This window comes from Glandiceps talaboti, chromosome 2 (assembly GCF_964340395.1).
Source record: "Glandiceps talaboti chromosome 2, keGlaTala1.1, whole genome shotgun sequence".
Lineage (NCBI taxonomy): Eukaryota > Metazoa > Hemichordata > Enteropneusta > Spengelidae > Glandiceps > Glandiceps talaboti.
Genome location: NC_135550.1, coordinates 21,187,197 through 21,205,481, shown reverse-complemented (window position 1 = coordinate 21,205,481; position 18,285 = coordinate 21,187,197). Strand labels below are relative to the sequence as shown.

The following is an 18,285-nucleotide window of genomic DNA, read 5'->3' as shown; positions in this document are numbered from 1 at the left end:
TTAGAGGCATAAAATATCAAACCATAGACGTAATAAAATACAAGCATTGAAACAATTATGCTATGCATTACATATTATCTGGAAGTGTATTTTGTTGTGGCAAAGCTGAAAGATATTATGCGGATGTGCACATGGTAAATGACTTCTCCTAAAGTTTAATTTGAAATTCGTTCCAAAAAATCCCGAATAAAATTAAAGAGCAAAACATTTCAAGACTTTCAGACTTTTGATGGCCCAATGGTCGTAAACTTTTGTTCAGTTCTTTTTAGTGCACATTGGATATTTAATCTCAATTCATGCTTGTATGCAACATCAGAGCCAAATAAGCCACTGTATAAGATATTATATAATTTGGAATAGACTCAAATGTATATTGTTACATGTACTATTCAGAAAATATAAAGAAATATCCTTAATTTGGAAAAATAATGCGTAGCCCGCATGAGGATATATTGCCCATCACCAGAAAAAAATATATGGGTAGGTTGACATCCACAAAAACCGTAACCCATCTCAAAACTAAAGTTATTATTTTTTTTACTGACATCGATCGTTTGAGGTAGCACGTAACATGGTAACTTACATATACCCGTTAGAAACACAACCGAAATCAGAAAGTGGCACGGGGGTTGGGGGGTATGCGGCACAGGAGGGAAGTTATAATTGTAGCGTACTGTGTGGCATGTAATGGGAAAGAACCATCACCGAGAACATCACAAAAATATACGCAATGGTTCCTAAAGACCCATGTGAAGATGAAAGTAGAATCGTGACAAATCTAGAAGAAATCATCGATCAGCCCGTCACTTCCTCATCATAGCATGTCCTCGATCGAGGTATTACATTGGACGTATGGGATTAATTACATGTAAAACCTTGGGATAGGGACACCAAGTGAAGATTCTAAATTTCTTACTGTAAATGTTATCGAAAGATCTTGGGTAAATGAGATCACCTAAGTACTTGTCTGTGAGAGAGAGAGAGAGAGAGAGAGAGAGAGAGAGAGAGAGAGAGAGAGAGAGAGAGAGAGAGAGAGAGAGAGAGAGAGAGAGAGAGAGAGAGAGAGAGAGAGAGAGAGAGAGAGAGAAAGAGCTACAAATGAGACCACAACCGACATGCGACACCGCCACATGTTAAATGCATCTCAAAAGTAATGGCACACCAGAGAAAAGTAGCATTTCAATTTCAGGTTTTATTGAATTAACTACAAGTTCACCAGGAGAGAATAGTAGTAATCATGGTAAAATTCTAAATAGTGGTGTTTTGTTTTTTATGGAGGGTAGCTAGGATTTTGAAATGAAATTTAAATGCTACAGCAGCTTTAGTTCAGATTGTAAGGGGTGGGGATTTGAAGCAAAGTTATAAAAAAAAAACACTCAATCATACATATCACACGATGCTTTGCTAAAACCTCAGACCACTACAGTGCAGTGGCCTGATCTAAAATAGATCCTTGACATCACAAAAGCGTCCTCGGTCAAAAAAGGAAAGTTGATAAATAGCTGACGTTTCAAGATTAACCCATCATAAAGAAACTCCTCACACTTCTGAAATTCCCCACCTATAGACGTATGTTTATGATATATCGTTTATACCAAATACATATAGATATGACCGCGTGGTGGCCATACTTGTCATCAAAATGTCTTTCAAGTTTATACAATTTCTCAGAAACGAGGATTTATATTAGAGACATTACATTGTAAAAGTTAATCTGAATGTGTATACAGAATTCAGCAAATCACTTGACTATTTAGAGCAAAAGTCATTAGATCAAGCCACTCCGACCGTACACGCTGAGACAAGAAATTGGTTTCGATTCGTTAAAATGTATTTACACTTTCTATCGCAAATTTGTATTATTTTAATGTATTGTATTACATTGTAAATTGTTAAATGAGATTTAATATCCTTTTGTATATCTTTTTATGTAAGAGGGCCACAATAGAAACAAGATTTTTACTTTTTATCTTATCCTCGACAACTATGTTTTATATTTTCTTCCGACATAATACGATATACAAAACCACTGCAAATGGCTAAATATCTCCATTCACATCACCAATTTTCAGGCATGGTCGTCTATTGACTGGCATGGACCCGTGGCTCCGCAACGACCATTCCGCAACGACCATTCCTATCCAAGATAAGATAAGATAAGATAAGATACCCGGATAAGATGATGCGGACGCAAACGACTGCTGCGGGGGTATAGGCGGATCCGTTACATGTGTAAACCATTAAGCCAAGGTCAATGTCAACACCAAAGCATTCCAATCATAACACAGACACGTTATGAGTGTAACTGGTTCCTTTCAAACCTATACTATTGCACATAGGGGCATTATTATAAGTTTTGATATTAACAAATATGCATACTGGGTGAAAGCAATATTTGACTAAAATTCCGCCTCTTGTTCAACATACATGAAGACTCATGTCAAATGTCTAAACTTTGAAAGTTTTATTTCAGCTTTCAATGTCAAAAGAAGCATAAACCAGTTATTACGTGAAGCGGACACGTGATATTAAATGCTAAATTGTCTCGGACTCGTGTTTTATTAACCACTGTTTTATGAATTTGACCTTTACATGTAAGTCATATCTAAATGTCAACTTTTTACTGCATCTAGCTCGGATATAGAAGATCTGTAACATATCAATATCTAGAAGTGTGTCAATTATCAATAAAAATAATAATAACTACCTCGTTTGTAATACTAAAATGTCCATATTATACTGACACAGTATGCGTGCCGTAAAGTGGCCAAGTGAGGCACAATGGAAATAACATAAGGCTCATGCTGTATTACATGTATTATTTTCAAACTGAACGCCTTCGGTAAAGCATTGTTGTTACTCAGTATATCCTCTGTTCATATCATTTATATTCGAAGCATGCATTGTTAAGATATAGGACATATGTGCGTGTTGCATCGTTAATGTACGCAATGCCATACGAAATTTGAAGCATGCATTAAGATATTGCCCAATTACCAGAAAATGATAAATTATGCAAATGAGTTAAAACTACATCATCAAACGATATCGGACATGTCCACTTTGTTATCATCGATGTAGGTGTATCAAATTATATGAAATTTAAAGCTTGCTTTTATAATATATTGCCTAATTTTTTTTTTAATCATTACATGTAATTGTACACTTGGCTCTCTTGGTAGGAATGATAGCTGGTAGGGCATAGCAATGACAAACTTGACGTCTAATTATTCTAAACCTTTTAATTGTTTATAATAATTGTATAATTTCCGTTTTACATACTTAGCTCATAACAAGTAAGTAAGGCTTAAATGAACACTTGGAAGCAAAGAGTACCTGTAGGATTAGAAGATAAAAAGTCGTCATATATTTATCATTCCTTGACGGCTTAGGTTAAACAATCAAACCATTTTACTCAATGTTCCAATAATTCCTGAGGTCACATGACACGTCAATACAGGTGTATCGTATGGACCTTCAAATGTAATGTCAGGCAACACGTGTCCGTCTTATTTAATCTATAGTCTACAGTACATGCAGTATCCAATGGTTGTTTTATCTCATGAAGAATGTATGCTCTGTGTCGTCATCAATAGGCAACGGAGGGGACCACTCGACATAAGTACCAGTAGGGCGAATACGCCATCCGTCGAGAACGCCGGTCAATAGCAATGTATGCAGTGTCTACGGTCAAAGGGCGTGAGAAAAATAGCTGTCAGTATCACACTGTACATATGTCTTTAATGTAAGTAAGCGAGTGGACGTTGCTGTAGTGTCGTGAAACCCTGTGTATGTCAAACTCGCGTAATTATTGTGATATGTGCTTGATTTATCGTTTATAGCTAACTAACCATGTCTTCATCGTATTCTACACCAAATAGAGGTCTGGGTTACTCTTCCACCAGACATAGTACCAGTGCTAGTTCGTGTAGCAGTGCCAGTCGTTATCGTAGCCCAAGCTCGGGCTACGATAGGTCTTTTGGATCAAGGGATTTTGAACGAAGTTACACACCCTCGACAGGTTCATATAGGTCACCATATAACTCTACGTCGTCTTTGTCAAGTTACCATAGTTCTCCAAGTCGCAGTTACCATAAAAACTCTTCGTATTCTCCTTCGTATAGTCCAAGTTACAGTCCTGTTACCCCACGCAGTTACTTGAGTTCGCGAAGTTCAACGTCGACCTACAGCTCGCCTTCTAGACTTTCAAGTCTCAGTTTGAGTCCTAGCCTCGGTTCAAAATCACCTCATCGTCTTTACAGTTCACCATCGACTTCCAACGGCGGTTTTTCGGACTTAGATCGTCCCTTAACAAGCCATGTAACATCAACTCCGAAGACCGAACGGGACCGAGGGCTAGAGGAGTCGACAGGGGTCAAAATTCCCCCTGCACCTCTCAGTCCTACTGGTAGTATGACAAGCAAACAGAGTGAGGAAGACAAGAATTCTGATGTTTTTACACCAGATAGCAATAGTACAAGTCCAAGTATTGAGAAGGTTGACCGATCGAAATGGTCTGATTTCTTGGAACCAAGTCCAGAAGATACTGGACCAGTTAAATTTGTATCAACGGACGGACGATGGGTCGGAGAGTAAGTACGACTAGTTTTAAATTTTAGTTTCAGTCAGGCGGCCATCATGAATAAAAGTACCATGGATGTATAGGGTTTCTTACAAATTTGTTATTGTCATAGCCCGTTACTTTATAAAGAACCCTTGTTTAGTTTTCAAAGGGAAGAAGAAAGACATTCACAACCCACTGGTTAATGCAACACTAGGGAAAGATTATCATTCTTTGTGGGGTTTTCTTTTAAAAAGCAACACAAAACATTGATTCAATTTTGTTAGAACTGGGGTTGATCGTTGAACTTCTTCAATGCCTCGTTCATTGGACCGTGTGTGGAGACAAGCGTGTGGCTTAGAGATATGGGGACCTTGAAATACCTATCGTGCAAATGCCAACCAACTATATGTCTTATAAAATAGGACTATGTATACATGCTGAGGCTGAGAGTGTCTGACATTTTGACTAATCATTACATGCACCACTGAGGTCAGGACCTCACTCTACTTTGGAACTCCATAACACCATGTAACAAAACTAATATAATGTCCATTAAAGTCGCCATGTTACATTCCGCTTCAAAGTTGACACATTTTACTAACACCTTGAACCATTATACTAACCGCTACTGTGTACATGACTGTCCCCTATGTACGTTATATAAACATCATTATAACACACACACACTCATCACCAATTTGCCACTTGCATGACTTGCTGACTGCAATACACCGTGACGCGTCCTAGTTTACGTGATATATTGGTTCTTGCCATTTGCCGCCTCTCTTTCCAAAAGTGTTATACACCAACAATGTCCGTAGGCGGACTTATGTATGGGACTGTAACAAAGTGAGCCATTTATACATGCAACCTTAGTCACAAGGCATGCATATCTAATTGTCCTCATGTGTCCTCTTGTCATCACAATGTCGTCCACTTGTCCCATGGTGGTAGTTTTTGGCTATTATTAAACGTTAAATTCGCAAGTTAGTCCTTATGGGGCTTTGTGGTCAGACCATCAGATATGGTAAATACAACAACAAATACATCGAGCAGGTGGCATGAGAGATATGCGAGAACAAAAAACACTTCCAGCAATGCATGCATTAAAATCTTTCCGACGAAATATATGTAGTTGCCAGTGGTCGCCCTTCACGTTGTGATGTACTGAATTGATCGAATTGCGATTCGATCAATTCAGTATTGCTCCAGGCAATGTATGTAAATTTGTTGCATCTGAATTTTTTGTATATGTAGGAGACTGGCAGAGACAGAAGTAAAGACACAGACTAGTGTAGAAGCAATAGCAGACGGAGAGACTGTCTGTCTGTCAGTCAGTCAGTCAGTCAGTCAGTCAGTCAGTCAGTCAGTCAGTCAGACAGACAGACAGACAGACAGACAGACAGACAGACAGACAGACAGACAGACAGACAGACAGACAGACAGACAGACAGACAGACAGAGACAATCAGAGATTAGTTGCAAAACGTTTGTGTTGGCGATGCAATACACTGACTGTGAAATCCTAATTGTTTTGTATGGTTATATATGGATAGTGTGTTTGTGTGTGTGTATGTCTACCACCTGTTCATTTGTGTCGTTCAACAAATTTTGCCCTTGTTCTTTTTTCTATTCGTTATATCTCGCCATCTTTCAGACTTAAGAGTTTTCTTTCGTTTATCTTCAGACTGAGATTTCTCCCATCCAACTCAGGTCGATTCTCTTGTCCAGTGTGTGCGTGAGTGTGTGTGAGTGTTCCGAACTTCATCTTGTCCAGAGATCTCCAAACACTTGACACGACGTTGAGGGTTGGCACACGTGTATCGAGTGGTGTAAATAATAAAAACACTTCAAGTCTAGAGTGGCACACCTTGTGATTCAAGGACTTTGTACATGACGATAACATTTGTTTGTTCGTGTCATTAAACGCAAATTGTATGACATACTTCATACACTTGACGTCTATTACAAATGCCATGGTAGCTATCATGATATCAAAATATATTCTGTGATTTATTCAGCTGTGCGTGTGCGTGTGCGTGTGCGTGTGTGTGTGTGTCTGTCTATCTATCTATCTATCTATCTGTCTGTCTGTCTGTCTGTCTGTCTGTCTGTCTGTCTGTGTGTGTGTGTGTGTGTGTGTGTGTGGTTTTTTGTATATTTTGGTGAAAATATTAAAGCCATGAATCACATGGACAAATCACTACCTAAATACCATTGTAGCTGGTAGGGATGTTACATTTTTAATTTTCTTAGAGATAAGAGAGATATTAAAAGAACAGATTAAACACTCGAAAAAGAAGACAGGTCAAAGGTTACGATTACTAACATCAAATGGTGCTCCAAAATAAACAGTTTGACTTATTGTTATGCTTATTGTTCCTTCTCTTTATAAACTATTCTTTTGACTTTTGATAGCTTATCGAATATGACCGTATTGAAATATACTATACGGCCGACGATCAAAAACTAAACTTAACTCAACATGTATTGTAACATGACATGGTCATAACACGAATATAAACTCGTCTGCCTCCACACGAAATCTGTCTTTCTGTAAACTATTGTACAATATTTATTCCTTTCCCATGTCCAAATAAGTGTTCGTGCGTTCACGGTCAAAGGGACGTAACAATGTTTCATCAACCAGGCGGCAGAAAAGTTCGATAAAGATTTCAGTCGGAAAATGTTATGATCAATCAAGGTTGAGTTTCAATTGGGTTTCTCAGAGTCTAGCCGTAGTTTACTTTCAACCGTGACTGTATCACAAAGACTATAAAACAGAGGGCTCAATTAAAACTGATGGAAATGAAATCCACTTTTGGTAGGAAAATAACATATAGGGTTGTACAAAGGAGGGAATACATGTTTTATGTTCCAAACAGGGGGGCTGGCATTATACATAGTCTCAGGGAGTTCTTATATACTTATCTAGTTCACAAAATAAAACACAAAGTCAAAAGGTTTGGCAGAACATCGGTGGGGGTCATCTGCAAATGAAATCTATTTCAATTGTGTACTGGTGCACTGAGTTTTCCGTGCACTGGATAGGGTCATCTACTCGAAGGGCACATAGTTTAGTATAAATCTCGACCTTCTATAAAGAAAGAAGGACCCAACAATCTTAATATAACGATACTAGGAAAATACCCAGTAGTAAGTCCAGTTTTTAAGGCCACAAATCATCACAAATCTTGTTGGGTTTCTGTAACAGTATCTCTGAGTAAATCTATATTTATTGTCACCTAGCTCAGACACTCGGCATAACTGTGTTTTATTTATGGTGTGTAAACGGTAGTACGTCTATGATCACTACAAGAAGTCGCTTAGAGCACGTCGTAGTGAAAATGAGGTATGAACTTGAAATTGAACACTGAATGAATAGAAAAAGACAATACAAACAAATCGGTAATATAAGAAATGTCTTTTGCTTTCGACCAAATTCATCCTTTAAGACATTTTGTTCTTGTGACTATCAAAAAACAATCGCAAGCTACAATTTATTTTAAAAAAATGATTTCATAGCCTTGAGACTCGTCGACAGCTTTCAACAATGTTCAAATCTAGTGAATATTTCCAAGTTGGAAATGATCAATGTAGGCTACGGATTCAGTAAGTCAGTCGGATAGTCTTATTTGGCAAAAAAATGTGATTTTCTCGTTACTTTTTCATACTTGGTATTGTGTTTCTTGGTACTTATCATGTTACATGTAAGTTAATAGTTCAGAAGAATTTGATTTCGTTATCTTATTTTACTGTTTTATGATCTGTCAAATTACAACTTTTATAAAACAAAGCAAAGCACGGTGTTCTTGTAAGCCTGAATTTAACTAAACTAAGTAACTTCGAGAGAAGGTTATTGTAACAAAGTTGTCAAATCTTTAAAAAAAAGTTTCAGTACTTCAAGTTTACACCATCAGAATAACTTTGTGTAAGTTTACAGTTAAGGTTATACGTCGTCGATTATTGTCATGGTAACGGAGTGTTTCAATGCAACCCTTTAAAGCCAAGTGAAGTGAATTTCAATCTGACGTCGTCTTTCAATAGACATAAATATTTAGTAAATATGATATCTTGACTGGTTCACTTCCACACAGCGTCACGTCACGTACCACGCAGAAGTAAGATATACCGATATTATCCAACAACAAACACATAAACATCCAAGTAAAATGTAATGAATGGCATACACTCTGACAATGGTTAGAATTAATTAGGACAATAGCAGCACAGTCGAAGATCACCTGTCTCTACAAACGTGGAGTATAGTATACCACAGACAAGTCAAGTTTGTCTGTGAGTAGTCGTCACATTTACGATGGTTTAGATATGTGTGTAGTCAAAGAGAACCACATATTGCAGTCGTTGTCCCAGACTCCTAAACTCACGTTTATTACAGAGGTTTATTATATGAAAGTTTATTGTAAGAGGTTAACTTTCTCCATTAGAAATTGGGGTCAGCTGTGACTGACTCCAGAATGCAGTCTGCAATATACTGTATATGGAAGTGTATCTGTCATCATGGTATCTTTTGCTAGTTGATCTTGATGTGTTGAGAGGACAAATAGTCAAAATCAGCATCGTCATGGCGATATAGATCTGCCATCAGTCACTTTTATAGCATTTTCTTTTTCAATTGTCAAAACGTGCTTGCGTGGAATTGGTAAAGATGGTGATAATTGATGTGTAGTGTTGTATCGATACATGTGTAGGGCGTGGCTGAACTTTTAGCCTTCAGTACCAAATAAGAGTCAAGTTTAAACTTAAATTTCGAAATGTCATGGTTTGGATTGTACCGTTTACATCTTTAGGGTGATGCTGTCAGTAGAGGTAGATGTGGAAGTTGTTAAGGATACTGGATAGGTAGGACTCTAGCTCTGGAAATATATGCTCCGGAGAACTCCGATAAAATCCGTCTCACTATCGGATTTCTCGGAGCCTATATTTCCAGAGTTAGCTGGACCTGTACACGTCCAGCTAATAGAAGACTCTATGATATTGACAGTGATGATCATTGATGAGATCGGAATGGCGGGAATTTGAAAGCTTGATTTACATTCGATGACAGCTGTACTCGGCCAATAACTGTAATAGATGTGATTGGCTATTTATGGAAATGTCATGTAACATATATCGTTATCAATGTGTATTGCCTATGTTAGGGTAAAATTTATAAATTTGTCATTCGTTCTATGGCCATATGGACTGTTCATTGTACAGCTAAATATAGCCTATGAGTTAGTCAATAACTTATACATGTAAAAATCCTCAAAGCGGGCGTGGTACAAATCTGTCCTTGGTCAATTAATATCTGATATGTAGATACTGGTTACGTGGTGCTTGTAAACCTTTTATAATAAAAACCGTCGTGTAAATAGTATTAGGGTGAGTAACATCATGATTTTAACACACATTGTGTATCATTGTGTACATTGACAGGCAAACATCAAAACTAAACCATCTAAGTCAATCCAGACTTTGAAATTTAATCTAACATCAAGTTACACCGATATTACAATAAAACAGACATGATTTGATTCGATTTATCTGGCGAAAACATGTATCACGTTGGCACGTATATAACTTTCTGATCACCATACCATTCCACGGGTCTTAAAGTCGTAAAACATCGCATAGACTGTAGAGTGGTATATACTTTGGTGTCCAACGCAGACTTTTTGAATGAAAGACGCACAAAATTTAGGAAAGCAAAATAAAACACATCAAAACTTTACATACATACATACATACGTACATACATACATACATACATACATACATACATACATACATACATACATACATACATACATACGTACGTACGTACGTACGTACATACATACATACATACATACATACATACATACATACATACATACATACATACGAAAGGGGCAACAAATTTGTCACACAAGAAGGTCATTACATTCTCATAATATGCTAGAATAGTAGTCTTGCATAGTGATACATGTAGTCATATAGAACACTGAATGGTAGGACTATATGTACAGTATAGACGAGTTGTCATTCAATGTACGGCCACTTGAAAGAGTATGTGTATGTAACTTTATCCATTTACGCTATCTATGTGTCCTCATCATCAATCGATTTCACGTAATTATTTGAAATAGTTCGTTCGGCAACACCAATGCACTGATATTAATTTGAAGTGAAGATACAGTACACAGTAAACAAGTGGTGAAATCAATTTGTTAGCACAGAAATAGATGATATAGGTTGATAACTTTCTCAGATTGTTTGTTGGTTTCCAGGGTGACGACACATTTGTTCTTGACAAGCCCAGACGAAGAATTTCAATGAGAGCTCTTTAGGTCAAATATGTTAGTTACTTATATACTTTCCCCAAGTTTTGTTTAAATACCGACTCTATAAATATGAATCATATTTCTGTAGTTATCTAGTTGCCTTCCGTTCTGTCAGATCGTATTTGATTGTGATCTCAATTAATGATTGGTGTAGATACTTTTTAAGGAATGTTTTAATTGTTAAGGGATCAATCAACCCGTCGACCAACAAATCAATCAATCAATCAATCAATTAATTAATTAATTATCAATTTAACCATAGACGTTGGAGATTTAACCATCTTACCAAACCAATTCACAAATCAATCAGTCACCAAATCGATCAATCTGCAATCAAGCAACAAACAAGCAATCAACAGACTTACCAACTAGCTAGTCAATAAACCAGTCGTATATAATTGATGGGAATTTGAAGCAACTTGAAGACAATTATAGAGTACAAGAATACAGACTGAATACAGAATATAGACCCTCAACAAGGTGAGAACACGGGGGTTATAAGGTACGATCAGCTATATCTCGACAGCGCAGTGAACAGGCTAATATGTGTATTAACATAATCTAGTCCCTATATGGAATCGTTACGATTTCCACCTCCACTAACGTATAGACAAAGTCGTTATTCTAGAAGTTCAGAGACCACGTTGGCATCCAGACTAGTATTAACAGAATCACTATCACTATATGTTAGTCAGATGGTATGTATAGATTAAGGTAAATATCAGGAAAACTATAGGAACACGCACGCCCATTTATATTACTTACACGTAAGTACATTTAATTTGATTGTTTTCCATTTCTCAGTTCCTATTACAGTACTGATTTTTTTTCTACAATTTGTTGTAAGTCTGGTAAAATGAATGACACCACGAGCACAATTAGAGTCTTTATCTTCACACTGAAAACATTCACCAGTATATTTCCGCTGACTCCATAAAAAATGAATACGTCATGACGGTATGTAGATTAATGTTACCGGTAATGCCTTACGACTATTGAAAATTGAAGGACTAGGTACGCTTTATAGCTAACACACACATTGCGTCTAAGTGTCTATGCATCAATCAATGGTATTGGTTTGCTTTGGTTGAACAGTAACTTATGCACACACAGCACAGTGTGTTTCTTTTCTCATTTGACATTTCCAGTATAGTAAATGCTAATTACAATCAACTTTCACCTCGTATGTATTTGTAACACTAACGGTGACTAAACTGTCGCCAATGTTTTGAGCAGAGCGGATGCGAGCCTCTAAATATTAGAAGGATAGTGTTACCCGTGGGTGTACTAGACTAGACAGAGTTCGTCAATTCTACCCCTCAGAGGGAAACATTTTACAAATAATGCACTCCATCAACTTTTACTGAATGAACAAAGTCACGCATGCGTGATAAAAGTGATGTACTAGGAATGCTTGTGATACCTACCACCAACTACCGTCAGTTTGTTGCCGACATCCGTGTGAGGTAAACTGTGACTGACAACTTGTCTTCGAGATCACTCACGTAGGCCAACTTTGACTTGGGATATTATAGAGTTAGATTGTACTTCTTCGGTATTAGTCAGACGATTTTGCGGCTCCTACCATCAAAATAGCAAAGTTGGTTTAATAAGTCTTTGAATTCTAAATCGGAGAAGAGCTTCAAGTTGAAAATGGACGTAACTGCGTTTTGCACCATAATGCCATTGACTGGTAGCATCATGACGAAGGAAGGTCGAGTGTTAGCAGAGTAAGTAATTTTACACAACACCAATTCAAAATTGTCAAGTTGGATGATTTAATAATGATTATACTGAGCGTGCATATATGCCGTGCTACAACATCGACAGTCTCTGACTTTTGATCTTTTACATGCAATGCGTTCAAAACGCGCCAATATTTGTTGTGGATATGGTGGCATTTCAAAATACACAATTACATTTAATGGTGAAGAGTTTAAAGGCGCTAAGGGCTCTTGGCATGTATTGGTATACATTCGTAAATTCCTTTACGTGAAGTGGCGGTTGGTTTTTATTTTCTTAGCGTAGTATAAAAACACATGACTGGTGTTCAATGACAACTTATTTTGTACGAATGACGTATTTTACCTCAATGCAGTACATTTCACAACAAAGATATTTTCGTTCTTTAATTATAGACTTTACACGAGTAGGGTATATGATATAATATTAATAACTCGTTATTTGCCGACGGCGAAATCGCACGTTTACCAGAAAGTAATGGACTCCTAGTGACTAGTCCTATGGGAGTCATTCTGGCATTGTCCCTAAAGAGGAGAGGGCCACTGTCACAATCGAGTCCCGACTTACTCCATCTGCAAGCAAGACTACCTTGGGACTTGAAAGATATTCGGTGTTAATGCGAAATATTACCGGAAGTCAAGGAATTCAACTATTCTGATCGATCGATCGACGAGATTGAAATTTCGTTAATCCAAGATTACGGTTTACCTTAATCAGAGTATTCATCCGGTAGAAAAAGGACTTGAAATGCTAGCCTACGAGACACCAGTATTGTGATTGAACAGCACTGGTCATTACATAGTGTCTCAAGGTTACAAGAAGCCTTTAGTATTCGAAAAATATCGTAAACATTAGCGAGAGAGAGAGAGAGAGAGAGAGAGAGAGAGAGAGAGAGAGAGAGAGAGAGAGAGAGAGAGAGAGAGAGAGAGAGAGGGGGGGGAGGGGGAGAGGGGGGGGGGAAGAGGGAGAGAGAGAACCTGATAATTGGAAGATGATCCGTCTATGATACCTTATATGTTCAATAATGATGTCTAAACTTCCCTTTACATACAAGATTGGCACGTTGTGGCATCACACAGGCAAAGTAAACTGCTGGGAGTAGACTGCAAAGTTTAACTGTAATCAAATAAGTTTTATGTCTAGAGGCGTGTAAATGTACACGTTTACCACATTGTGTCTTGGTTGGAATGTCTAAAGTTCAGCAATATGAAATTATAAGTACTATGAATTGATCAGATTCCCACAGTTTAAATGTAAGTATATCACGGGTTTTGAACGTCAGGTCAGTTTCCAGCTTCTGTCCACAACAATCTGCAGGATCGTTTGCAAAGTTTGCCTCGCTCTATGTTGCGTTTAATCGTAAGCATGGCGGGGATTTACATTGTTGGCATACCTCACCCGATATACACTTTCGTCACTCATTGAGAATCTCAGCTTTAATTTAATTCACATTCAAAACAAAACAAACGCTGATGCTGACTTGATACACGTACTGTCGAAGTATACTTACATATATGAGTCATTGTCCGTGTGCTATTTCATCTTTTAGGACCTATGCCAACAAACACAATTTTTGGTGTGGGTTTTTTTATTCGTTTTTAAAAGTCAGAAGAAAGAAAGAAAAGTTCACCGGTTGTACTGATAGTTTCATTCGTATATTTTTGACATGTCGTTATCGGAAGATACGTGTACAACGTAAAGCATACAGATGACAAACTTTATATCAATTCAAAGTATGCAATGATGCTCTTTATGACTTTTATAAGTGAGCACCACAGCAGTCAGTTTCTATTGAAAATGTGTCTCATTTGTTCGGACGAGAAATCGATGCACAGTCACTTGTGGGCTAATGTTCTATTCAAGACTAGCTGGTCTTAGTACAAAAACCAAAGTATAACCTCCAACAACACTAAAATTAAACATATTTTCATATCGATGTTTTTTGAATATTCGTAAATAGAATGTAGTGTAAACGGCCACATCTGAATAGCATATTAGCCGACAAGTGAATGTGATTCGATGCAGTGCAGGCTAGGCATGATTTCTAAATCATATTACCAACGCCTGACTTAATATACATGTGCCAAACTCTACCAGCTGTTCCATGTAAGCACTAATCGTATTCATCTCAAACCATGTACATTTAGTAAGTGATACAGAGCTAGGTTAGTTGACATCCTGTACGTTCGTATAAGGACATATTAATATTTGAACCTTGCCATGAGACGTACATACTGTATACTCATATTCATACCATAGTGTCGAGGAAAGAAAGATATTGAGTTTTATTTCGGATGTTATTTTTCTGTCCACGACCTACTTTTTCACGCTATACGTTTACTTTACCAAGCACTAAATTTAATACAGACATCCTTTCCATAGTCAGACTTGCCCTAGGCTTAAAATACCACGACGAAATACGTGATGACATAGTCCTAACATTAGACACAAACTATTTTCCTATAAATCAGTAACGTTTCTCAACCTCGTCGACGTCTTTAATTCTCCGAGCAGGATTCCTCGCATTCCGAACAGGTTGGCAGTAATCCTAGTCCCTATACCGATCGCAAGGCCTACCTATGTTTGCCACAAATCGTTAAACTTTTGTGTATGTGTACAAGTAGTCGATATCATACATATATATTGGGACCTAAAATGTGTATGGGTTGGTTGGCCATTTTTCTAGTAGGTTATAATTGGTAAGTAGCCTATCTACCAATTGTGACTCCGCTACCTACGTAGTGCATGTTGGGGTGTAGAATGTATACTACTAGGCACAGAGCCGGTTAGTAGACAGGCTATATTATATGGTTTGTAATCTGATCAAGCAATTCGTATGAAACGATGCTGACGAGATGTAATTGAAAATTTGAGATTCCCTCCCAAAGATTTTTTTACTCTGAGTAGAACATTTCATTAGTAATCTGTATTGAAGTGTTCACCGCTGATATGTCTTCCTCGCAGGAATTGTCACGGTAGATCCTTTATCGTTCACAGGTTATGATTATTCTGTAAATGAAATCTGTGAACTGATCAAATGAAAACAGGAATATTTTACCCATGGATATTCCAGTTAGATACTATTTTCCTGGTGTTTCCAAAATGGCTAGAAACATTTAATGATTTGACATGTTTCACATACACATACACAGAGTACACATACTTCGTTTTGTTGGTATCTCACTACAGCTTTGCTGACCTTTAAATCAAGGTAAGGGCATCATTGGAACATAATCACTGCAAAAGCCATCACTAATGACTCAGACTACTTTGTTAGTGGTCTGAGCTAATGATGACAATAGACAACGTTTTCGAAACAAGAGACAATAAGAATAATTAAGCTTCTGAACAAAGCTGAATATGTTTTTTTTTATATTATCCCCTGTGAGTTCCCCTAGTACAGTTATGTCACCCAGCAATGTCGTCCTGCTGACACTGTGCATGATGTAATGGTAAAAATCAAAAATGGTTACTTGTGAATTGACGTAATATTGGCAGTGTGCCGACACACAGTATGTATTATTATATCCATCCATCCGTCACAAAGTAAAACAGAGGTTACCATTACTTTTATCTGGAGATAGTGGATTTCAACATTTCACACAGCAAACATTTATACGACGTGTTGTCAGGAACAGTGATTGTTCAATCGAGAGAGAGAGAGAGAGAGAGAGAGAGAGAGAGAGAGAGAGAGAGAGAGAGAGAGAGAGAGAGAGAGAGAGAGAGAGAGAGAGAGAGAGGGGAGAGAGAGAGGGGAGAGAGAGAGAGAGAGAGAGAGAGAGGGGGGGAGAGAGAGAGAGAGAGAGAGAGAGATAGGGGGGGGAGAGAGAGAGAGAGAGGGGAGAGAGAGAGAGAGAGAGAGAGAGAGAGAGAGCGCGAGCCAATATATTTTTTACGTTCGTAATAGCATCTGTATCCAAATTTGATATATAGTTTTGTTAACACGTGTCATCTTTTACTGTCCAATGAATCAAATGTTAAAATTAAAGCGTACATTTTCTAAAAGAAAGTAGAGTTCGGTGGGAAAAATATTACAAGTATGAACTAGAAGAGAAAGCCAAGCTAAGCGATGATTTAGTATAGGTTTAACTTGACTATCTATGTTGAGTGGCAGACTAATGCTGGCAAGTACAATCGGCGCAATGCCACCAGCTCCTGGTTTTAAAGTTGTGTGACATTTTCTTAAAAATAGAAAGTTAAGAATAGAATTAACACCAAATCTACTCCTAGTTAATACTCAGAATGAATTTGATGTTGTAGAAAGTAAGCTCATGTGTTGTAAGTCTCGTGTTCTATACTGTTGGTAGTAACTTTGATTTTATTTTGCGAAAAATGGCATAATGTAATTAGACAAATAAATTCCATCGAAGTGTGTCCAGCCGAAGGGAAATTCCACGGGTGTGTGTTGTCAGACTGTCTCAGTCTTAGATCCTCTCCCGGTACAAAGTTGATATCCTCGCTTGGTCAGACACAGTCCTACAGACGGTATGGACGAGTGATTCATATATCAACGTGGTTACCTCTGACACATTATGATATAACGTTTATCAGTGAAACAGAATATTCTGTAAGTGGCGATGGTGTTGCAACAAAATGGTTGTGATTTATATATTATTGTGGGCAAAGGTTCTCGGTTGATGTGATAAATAACACATAATATTCTACCTTCGTATGATATCAGCCATATCGTGTATGTAAAATTCAATCTGCACACAGCACAGCACCTACTCAAATTCAGTTTAATCAATATAAATTAGGATTGTGTCCTGATAGCCAATTTTGTACAATCCAACTTAACTAAGAATGCACAGATGCAAAAGATTATGGGATTATGTGTAGTTATGGTAATACTAGCCCAGAGACTTGCTTTTTTTGGCTATATGGTTTGACAAAGTCGTTCGTAAAAAACAGTATGCTACATTATAGCTTCTTGTCTGTCAGAACTCACTGTATGACATTACAAGAAAGACTAGAACTTTGACTAGAATTTTTTTTACTTGAATATGACTTTAAAAATTATCATCGATCTCATTTCTTTTGTAACTGTAAAACTAGTAAACGTCTTTGACAACCTACCGCGTTTGAATGTCATTGAGTACCAAGTAGATGTTTGCGGAACTGGGCATGGGTTATTTACTTTCACATTTGAAACGAGGTCGAGGTTCAGTAAAAGGATGAAATATTTATAGAACTATAAAGTGTAGTCGGCGAGGAGACATCATCGTTACTAGTTCACTATACTATAGTGATATGAGGTGTAACATAAAATATTATAGTGCACATGGCTCTTTTTATTAGCGTGTAGTCAACGGGACCGGGTCACCAGGGTGATACAGAGAGAGAATTACAAGTTTTCGTGAAACAATTTGTTCTTAGGTAGATAAAGTACCGGACAAGTTTTCTTGTTTTCTCCCCACCCCGTTTTATATGAAGCCAAATATTTAAAAAATGCATGGATTTGGTACAAAAAAATTTATGTACAGGCAATACTGTTTTTAACACACTTCCCCCCAACTATATTGTCAAGTTTTGTTCTCGTCAATATTTTGTAGGCCTAAATGTGGACAGTGTTTGATTCACCGCTCCAAGTCTCAAGTAGGCACATATACGAGTGTTAGTCCCGGGGACAATTGTCCAATGACGGTAGTTGTT

The 18,285-nt window shown here is 37.5% G+C and overlaps 1 protein-coding gene across 1 annotated transcript in view; it reads left to right on the top strand.

Moving 5' to 3' along the window:
• The first annotated feature begins 3,730 nt into the window (after positions 1-3,730).
• LOC144453221 (uncharacterized) overlaps positions 3,731-18,285 on the top strand; it is a 36,572-nt gene continuing 22,017 nt past the window's right edge. The window contains exon 1 of the mRNA XM_078144502.1: positions 3,731-4,592. Coding sequence (XP_078000628.1) covers positions 3,853-4,592 — 740 coding nt within the window. The 5' untranslated portion in view covers positions 3,731-3,852. The remainder of the gene's footprint in view (positions 4,593-18,285) is intronic.